Source organism: Ruditapes philippinarum, unplaced genomic scaffold (assembly GCF_026571515.1).
Source record: "Ruditapes philippinarum isolate M1 unplaced genomic scaffold, ASM2657151v2 ctg6398_1_1_1_1, whole genome shotgun sequence".
NCBI classification, from domain to species: domain Eukaryota; kingdom Metazoa; phylum Mollusca; class Bivalvia; order Venerida; family Veneridae; genus Ruditapes; species Ruditapes philippinarum.
In genome coordinates this window covers 8,509-18,690 of record NW_026859303.1, presented here as the reverse complement: position 1 = coordinate 18,690, position 10,182 = coordinate 8,509, and the positions used below count along the sequence as shown (strand labels likewise).

Below are 10,182 nucleotides of genomic sequence, written 5' to 3'. Positions count from 1 at the left end.
TTTTTCGGGACCGGTTTTATACTCATAATAACAAGCCCTACAACCGCTCAAACATGTACGTAAATCACAACGTTCATTTGTACAAAATCTACAATTATGTTGACATTGATTTCCATAGAAACCAGGCTTACATAGTGTACAAAATCCCGTATCATCTTGACATTCACTGTTTAGACAATTACTATCACAGGTGAAAATAAATGTTATCCGTTATTCCTGTTTAGAAAAGCGAAAAAGAAGTTAAAAAATATCACTTAACATTCCTAAAACAAACAAAATATATACAAGATGTATATAACGACCCGACTATTGTTTAAAACTTCCTCGTTAAAAGTTGTAGTTTGAATAGATACGGTATGCATCAGTGACACCTTTCATAGCAATTCTAAATGTTGTTTTAAGACTCGAAAATATTCAGATTGATATGGTCGAAAATGGAAAAAAATCACTTATAACTCAAAACTTTTTTTCCTTGCAATAATTTGATCGGAGTATGTGCTAGCTTGCAATTTCCAGTACCGTCCATGCGTGAACGGGATCAATCAAATCGAGACTTTTTACTCTTTGTAAATTCCCTTTATATAGCCATGTACTACAATGTATATGGCTTTGTCTCAACAAAAAATCAACAACAAACAAACGAACGTTATCGTTCAAGTGTTTATTCTTAATGTTTACCTGGTTCTTAAATCTATGGATGTTTTCTTATAAAAAAATATATCGTAACAAATGTCTTTATACAACTAACATTATTTCCAACAAATATACTAGTGTATAGATATAATTTTATTCTTACTCCCGTAAAAATTTGAAAGATTTGTCTCAGGTGTGTTCGTCTTTACATTATACAGAAGATATAATGTGTTTTCTGTCACATGCGTGATCTTATGGACTTATTTCAGGTTTAGCCCCAGGAGCTTTGTATACATCCTTTTGAACACGATATGTCTGCATTTCCATATATTCTTTGACCGTCATTGACATACATTATGGGCGGTAAAATAAACAGGATATTGTTAAGATAGGGTCACAGTTGTGATGTACAAGTATCGTCATTTTCTCTTTAGTCAGGGGCGATGCCGGTAACTCGAACATCCCAGTTCCGCCCAACAACTGGCGCAATCAAACCGAGCTTGTAACATTTTCAATTTTATCTTTTTTAGCGTTATTTTGCGGATTCTTTTTTTCTACTTTGTTGTACTTTTTCACATTCATACATTTTACAACAAATGCAGACCAACGAATAAGTTGGAACTTATATCTGACATTGATCAAATATCAGACAAAGGTGACCCCTCGGAAGCATTAAAACAGCAAAATTACATAAAAATTGCAGACTCTGTTTGATTGAGTCTGTACATGAGGGATAATGAAAAAGTGCAACATCCCTTGTGCCCTCTATCACCGGCTTGAGCTGTACTCAATTATCAACACTTAAAGGGACTCCACTGAGGTTTAAAAGCCTAAGTACATACTATTTGATTTTCTTACATTAATGAGCTGGGGCACTTTAAACATAAATATATGCAAAGATAGTTAAGAAATATACTTTGAAATAAATTGAAAATAGTATTTTTATGCTTTTCTTAGCCCGATTTGAGTGAAAAGTGTTAAAACGCTTTTCATTTTGGGTCATTTTTTACAATTTGGATAATTCTTCTTGAAAAACGAAGTGCGCGAATGATCTGAAATCTTGCACAAATATTAGTGGTGTTAACCTACATGAAATGGTACATTTATCTGGAAAAAGTATTTTCAGTCCCACCATGTCAAAAAAAAAACTCAGTGGAGTCCCTTTTAAAGTGCTTGACTTAGTGATTCCGAAGGACCAGAAAAATATAACAACATTAAAGTGAAGTACGGGGCATTTTTTAACGGCAGCCACACAACACTTGACACTTGCTGTACAACTTTGAATAATGCAATACAGTCGGCATCTTACTTGCGTCCCCCTTTATTAAGCGACTTTTTTTATTAAGCAGCGGCCTAAAATCCCTCCCGATGATTTTCACTATATAAGTAAATTCCATTAACGACATTTTTATATCGCGGCCAGCGTCCACTGAATGTCGGCCAAATATACGAAATTAGGTGTTAACGTATCTATTAAATGACCGTCACAAAAAATTGTCGTTTAAAACGAATTGAATAACAATTTCAATCATTTCAAAATCGGAAACGAAAAAAACATTTTTCCGATCATAATGTTTACTGTGGCATATTTCGTCAGAGCAATAACGTACCACAACACCGCATTTGAACAGTTTTGTCATGTGCTAAGAGTGACCTCCCTTTCAGGAAATCAAATCGAAAATGACGTTGGAACGAGCGAAAAAATGACAGACATCTAAAAAGACCGGAGAAATCGAATGAGGAAATCGTGCGTAGAATTAAGTCTGAGTAAATAGCAAATATCATGGTTTGTAGTCGGAAAAAATCGTGAAACATTAAACATTTCAGAAACATACTTCAGTTAAACCTGATGGTGTAAGTGCTAATCCGATGCTTTATAAAATACATGTAGTACCCCCAATAAATATTACCCTTCGACGAAAAATTCTAGATCTCTAAAAAAACTTATTGAATTTGAAATTGGGTAGTGTAAAAAAATCAAGAAGTTTGAGCCTCGAATTTTCAAGAATTCTATTAAGAGACCACTTTTAACAGTCCTTTGAGTGGTCTCTTAATACAATGTCGACTGTAAGTAATCCGATCCTCAAAACATGATGCCCAGTGACAAACAATGTTATTGCATACATAACATGTTTAGCCATCCGTACAATGTTTACAATCCGTCGAAAAAGTTTGACATACTGTTGTTTTTATACCGATTTTATACTGAAATTCCCAGATCTACCTTGAGAGCATTTACATCAATCTGAAAGACCATGTCTACATAAACTACATGTTTGACGTATAAGCCTATAGAGACAATGCTTGCATTTGGTAATAATTTAACGGTCTCTAATATATTTATAAGTAAGGAAATCACCATCACAGGTAAAAGTTTACCTTGTATAAATACAATGTTATTTTCAAATTAATAAACAAATTAAATATTCGAGAAAAACCGTTTAATTATAAAAAGGCTTACAAGGTACATTAATGTTGAAACACATTAGTCGTACTTTACATGCTACAATAAATTGTTTGTATATATTTTAATTATTCACCATAATGATATTCGGACTTACAATATATTGCTAGAAGAAAAAAGAATTTCATTCCATAATAAAGCTAACACATTTTGGAATATAATACGTTTTTAAAGTGGTGCATAGCAAATAAAATTTTGAATATAAAGGAATCAATGACCTAGGTATAGCCCCATTGATATTTTCATAACGTGAAGATAAAATTTGCAAGTATTTTAACAGGGTTAATGTTCCTGTTTTTTTTTTTGTGAATTACCATTTACATCTGACTGTTTTTTAAATGTTTTATTTCTAAAATTAGAAGCATAATAAGGTGTGTTTATACGGTGGTTATCATGGAACATTCAATGTGACACTTTGTGCCATTCAATGTAATGCGGTATACAGTAAACAAGAACAAAGAGCGCTAAGTGATCATACGACTGTGTCGCCTGATGGTAGCCAATTCAGCAGGTATATTGAGGGGTGAGTTGACAGTTTGTTCCCTAAATGGTCCTTCTTTGTAGCATGTTGTATCTACTGTGTAGCGGGAGACACAAAATAAATAACAGACTAAAATACATTTTTATATAAGGAAGATTACTCAGCTTCAAATCGTCTTTAACTGGAAAATCCATTAAATTGCACCATAGTCATTGAGGAGTAGTTCGGAGAAAAATACCTAAAGTCCTAAGATGTAAGAGCACTTTTTCTTTTTTGACTAACAGAAGACCGTTTCATAAAATTATAGTTAGTGCTTTTATACTTTGGTTAAATTCATCTTCCAGGAAAAGTTAATAAATACAATAGGCGCGATTTAATCTGGAAAATGTTAATGTTCATGTGCATTTCTATTCACATATTGAATGAGTAATTACAAAGGAGTCATAATTTCCTTTGAAACACAAACTAATTAAGATTTTGAATAAGACTAGTTTCTGACTTTATATGTTAAAGTATTCAGACAGTACTCTAACTTGAAAATGAAACTGCTGTGCTCTAAGCTTAGACATATTTCTAATCATTATGTATATAGGTTTGAATATGTTTAATATATAACTTTTCCTGTATCTAAATCATAATAGTAGGCAATCCATGTTCTTTTATCCTCTCTTACTTTTGCAGTACACTGACAGGCAGGTGATACTACATCGAAGCAATCTTTGAGTACTTCTGAAACGTTTGCTTTGAGGAAGTTGAACTTTACCTACCGCTTAAATATAAACAATGTATTTTACTAAAGATAAAGCATTTAGAAAAAATGAACATGTGAATGAGCAAAATGTGCTTCAAGGGTTTAAAGTATTTACGCACAAAGAGACCAACTGCCAACTTGTTGTCGTAAGTGCTATATTTGAATTAAGGAAATAAAGCTTTTATCACCACCATAAAATGTGTATCGAATAAGAGAAACAACAAAATTCAGTCTAACAATACATTTTGTTGGTTTCACTAGAAAATCACTAAAACTCATTTCCCTTACGTCTATGACAATGTTGTTCTTAGATCTGAAAATAAATAAATCAATCAATCAGTCAATCAATCAATCAATCAATCAATCAATAAATAAATATTAGAACAACAATAATTAAATCAAGTACTTAAATTAAACATTATTTAATATTAGATTTATCAAGTGAATAATATAGCAATTACCATTGTATACATTATCTGTGGTCCTGTTATTACTCAAACTCTCGTAATTATTCGTCACGTCATGATCAGCTGATTCAGCATTTACAGCTTCAAAATCAGTTCTAGTGTTATAGTATGTTGGATTCTCAATGTTAGGTTTATTATCTTTAAACGTTTTATTTGCAAGATACCTGTATTAAATAATAAAATTAATAATATTATTATACATTTTTACATTTTACGTGTAGTTTTGAAACTTGAAACTTTTTATTTAATTAAACGCCTGTTTCTATTTAACAATATTCAACGGCGTTGTACAGTACATATAATATAATAAGAATAAAATTGTGAATGCATAAGAATATGTGGATCAACATCAAATGAAATAAAAGCTTTTACATACAATTTCAATTAACATATTTTTAAAAAAATTTAGAGACCATAAAATGATAAAACTGATATACATGTAGCATGAGATAAGATTATTTACATACATGTAACTTGATTACAAATAGATTAAAAAGAATAAAACATTCATTTACATTGTACATTCATCACACTGTCAGTCATCAGTTATATGTTACTCATGTTTATCTCATTTCAGATTTTAAAATAGTGATTCAAACTTTCTGAAAAAATGTGTTTTAAGATTTCTCTTAAATACATCAATATTTTTAGATTGTTTCAACTCTAATGGCAGCGGATTCCACAATTTTGGACCAATAGTTCCGAAACTTCTGTCACTAAATGTTTTTCTTTTATTGAATGGAATAACGTAGCAGTTCTCAGAGGTTCTAGCTGAACGTAGTCGGGTATTTGGTACTTGTTTGGTTAGGAGTTCAGAAAGGTATTTTGGAGCATGACCGATTGAACAATTGTATACAAAAGTCAGAATTTTATATTCGATTCTAGATTTGATGGGCAGCCAGTGAAGGTCGAACAATGCTTGCCTTGAACGGTCAAATTTCTTTCGTTGCAGAACTAACTTAGCGCACATGTTTTGAATACGTTGCATTTTTTTCAATTCAAAATCGGATACACCATAAAGAATGACATTGCAATAATCCAAGTGTGACATTACGAGTGCTATTACTAGTATTTCAGCTGCTTCTTTGGTGAGGTATTTTCGGATACGTTTTATTCTAAGATAGTTCAACATTGCAGTACGGCACTTTCGTTTGACATGTTCCTTGAAATTTAGTGTTTGGTCTAGAAATGCACCTAAATATCTAATGGACTCTTCGGAGTTGATCTTATCTCCTTTAAGTTTTAAGAATTAGGTAAAAATGCAAACATGTAACAATAGACATAATAAACTTGATAGTACAAAATAAACAATTAAATCATAATAAAACAGCGACAACACAAAATCATGTTTATTATCATTATTATTAAAATTCACCAGTAAAGAGAATTTGTTTTACATTTAAGAACAAACATTCTGTAAACTTAAGCATTAAATTTATGAAAACATTCACCTTCGTCTAATAAGGTAAAACAATACAGCAAATACTCCTATGGCAGCACAAGATCCGAATCCAGAGAAATAACCAATGGTAAAGTTTTTAGCTTTATCGCCATGATGCACAAACGTTTGTTGTTGTGTAACAGATTCGGTTGACTTTGTTGCTGTAGTTGTTGTTGTCACTGATGTTTCTGAAGATATACCATTGATGTGTAATAGATATTACTCTAACTTTAGTCTAATGATTACTGGAACAATTCGTTTGTCATTAAATGCAAAAACAGTCATTTATGTCAAGCTAGCTCGCCAAGCTTAATCTGTGTACGTGCAAAATTTGTAATCTCAACATTGAGGGTCCGATTTCCGGCCAAATAAAATGATTTAATAATTCTTTCGGATCAATATCTTTCAAATGCCACCGTAATAGATTTAAGTGAGAATGAGTATTATTCGGCATTATATCTTATTGATACTTTACACGAGTTAAAACGTTAACACGTATTACGTGTGCACGTAAAAGTTACCAACGTTCAATGCTAACACGTGTAAACAAGACAAAAAAGTATTTCCAATATCCCTTTTACGCCACTATAATAAGAGAGAATAATTATAAATATTCGATATTTATTGTAATTATGAATTTGATTAAATCCATAAATGTCACTTATAAATTAATTATTTTAAAATTATTTTATGACAGTTATCATATGCAAATTGTTAACCTATTGTGATAGTTTGAGTACATTCATCTCCAGTCAGTCCATCCTTACATCCATCTGTACATGTACCGTTGTTTCTATCACATTTAAGATCTTTACATCCACCAGGACAAGATTTATCACAGGTATCGCCCCAATATGTTTGTTTACATCCGTTTAAACAATATCCGTCTGCAGGTTTACATGTATGTTTACCACTTATTACTATGCATATCGGGTTGCAGGCTAAACTGCAATCGGTTGAGTAAAAGTTATCTTCACACAGTAGACAACTATTTCCGTTATCTTTTGAGCACTTTAAACATTGTCTGTTACATCTTTCGGAGCATTTTTCACCAGTCCAGCCCCCATTACATTCCCCTTGACATATTCCAGTACTATCACAATACGTAGAACATTCTTCTTGGCATAATGTAGTGTGTGATTCGCATGTTTTACCATTGAATATCTGTCCCTCTGGACAATCAGCGCAGACTAACGAATCATTGTGTATTTGACACTGGTTACAACCTTGAATATTACAGTCCGGACATTGCGATCCTTGTAAACATGCCAAACAATGAACATTGTCATTAAACTTATAAAGACTAAAACCATCATTGCAAATATAACATGCTTTCCCATCCGTACAATGTTTACAATTTGTCGGACAGTTTTGACATACTGTTTCGACATCTGTTTTATACTCATAATATCCAGTATTACAACCACTCGCGCAGGTACGTAAATCACAACGTTCATTTTCACATAAACTACAATTATGTTGACAAATAAGCCCATAGAAACCAGGCTTACATTGGGTACAATACCCAATTTCAACTTGACATTCATTATTTAGACAATTACTATCACAATTAAAATCACATCTTGCATACAAACCATGCTTATTTGGCTTACATAAAGTACATTCATCCCAGTTGTTACATCTTTCACAATCCCCGGGGCATGGTGAACAGACGCCATTTGTTAAAAAGTAAGAATCTTCACAACTTTTGCAAGTTGATTCAGAACATGATTGGCAGCCAAAAGAACATTCTGTAAATATATATTTTTTGCCTATTTTCATATTTTTAGTTATATATATTTTCACATTTACAATGTAAAGAACCACAAATATGCCAAGACAGATATTTTATAAAAATATAAAATTCTTAACTTGACCATAAAAATTAGGAATCAAGATTAGATAGACTTTAAAAAAGTCAACATTTTATAGATGGATTCGAAATAATCGAAATTAAAAGAAAAAAATAACAGAAATTCACACAATTGTATTCTTACAGTACAAATTATCATGAAGTAAAATAACTTACCACTAAATACAATATCCACAATCAATAGTAGTATAAATGCTGACGTTTCCTTAAGCAACATTTTCCGGTATTCATTTGTGCAAATCTAAAATTGAGAATTCTATATATAGATAATAATGTGATCAATTTCCGGGAATATATATGTATTATCATAACAAAACGATGCTGCTTTAATTCTTCTCTTTGTTTTGTTAAATCTTTAGCTTAAAACCAAACTGGTACTAAAGGTATGTATCTTGTATAAGTGATTTGTATTCATTACAATACAATATGTTAGACATATCGAGTGTATCATGCAGTATTTTAATTGCACATTTAAGCTTGAACAAAAAGAAGCGATACCTATATTGAAAGAATTACTACAATATCCGTTATTCCTGTATAAAAAGGCGAAAATCAAGAAATTTAAGAAAATCACTTAACTTTCACCAAAACAAACAAAATATGTAATATATATATATATATCTTTTATGAATACCTGATTAATCACTACCGAATAAAACTGTTCAAAACTTACTCTTTCTCTGTTGTGATTTGAATATATACGGTATGCATCAGTGACTCCCTTTTAAAGGTTATTTTAGACTAAAAATATTCGGATTGATACGGTCAAAAAAGAACAAAATCGCTTTAAACTCATAAACTCTATTATATTCTTTGCAATAAGAAGAACGAATCGTAAATCATGTCTATAAAAGTAAATAATGATTATCTGTAGGAAAATTTAAAATGTATCAAAGTATCAAACATTCAGTAAAGTACCTCAAATGTAAAAAAAAAATACTTACGAAAGGTGGTAACATTGAAACCTACCATTTTCACGAATTAATCTTTATGAAGTCAAGATTAAAGCAGAAAATATTCACGCTTTCAATTACATGAATCCATGACTTGAACTTCATAATAAATTCAATTTTATACCTAAACCGTTAATTATGACAATGCATTATTACTTTATTGTACTTACGAGCAAATATTGTATAAACAAACACTGCTAGTACAAATGATGTTTTCAAGAACATCACTATTCCATCGTTATACAAATTATAATCTTACATTATAAAACAGACACAGATTTAAAAAGTGAAAGTCATAATAGGCTGTTATAAGTATAAATTGTATTCATTATTATCTTTTTATTAAGATTTTATTTAGTTTAATATTATATCGCTCTTTGAATACAGTTTAATAACATTATTCTCACATAACAACAATTCTGTTTACATAGCTTGTTCAGAGTTGTGTTATTATTTCTGAAAACATAGCAATAGTTTCGATGAGTAGAACTATTGCCATGTGTACAAATCGAGTCTGCAGCGAAAATTTTTTCAAAATAAGCTATTCTTCACGGGCTTAATAGGTTTATCTACTTCCGGATGAAAACCGCTATAGAAACTATTTCTTGATTCTGCAGAATTGTTGTATTCCGATTACACATCATTAAAATATTGTTTGCAAAGTTGTTTAAATGCTTTGAAAGTCCCAAATCGATCATTTTCATAAAATAATACATTCCTTTACAGAAAGCAAAAAATAACAGTTCATTGATAAAATCGTATTATATACATACACGTTAAACTTCGCATACACACATGCGCATGCAAGCATTAATGAATACATCATAAATATAGTAAAGTCGTCAAAATTATATAATATAGATATTTCAAATAAAATTCCTGATTTACATTAATGCAATAAATTGTCCTAAAATGAGTATGTAGCTCCGTAACAAAATTTAAATGCGTATACCGGAAATGCTTTTTTAAACTTGGCAATTATCGTGGCTTTGAAAAAATAGAAATTTCGTAAGCTATTCTTTTGAATATTCTTTTACACATGATTTTGCTTTCATGTTTGTATGCCTTAGATTTTTGAAAAGAAATAAGTCTCGAAATTCAGCGTTTATTGCCTGATTC

General features: G+C 31.0%; 1 protein-coding gene across 1 annotated transcript; it reads right to left on the bottom strand.

The window, feature by feature from the left end:
* Positions 1-3,084: 3,084 nt before the first annotated feature.
* On the bottom strand, positions 3,085-8,327 carry LOC132755995 (protein draper-like). Its single transcript, XM_060746934.1, has 5 exons — positions 8,267-8,327; positions 6,957-8,009; positions 6,248-6,425; positions 4,791-4,960; positions 3,085-4,642 (listed from the first exon to the last, which is right to left on the bottom strand). Exons 1-5 carry the CDS (start codon positions 8,325-8,327, stop codon positions 4,620-4,622), a joined length of 1,485 nt encoding a protein of 494 aa, XP_060602917.1. The 3' UTR covers positions 3,085-4,619.
* Between the last annotated feature and the right edge of the window lie 1,855 nt (positions 8,328-10,182).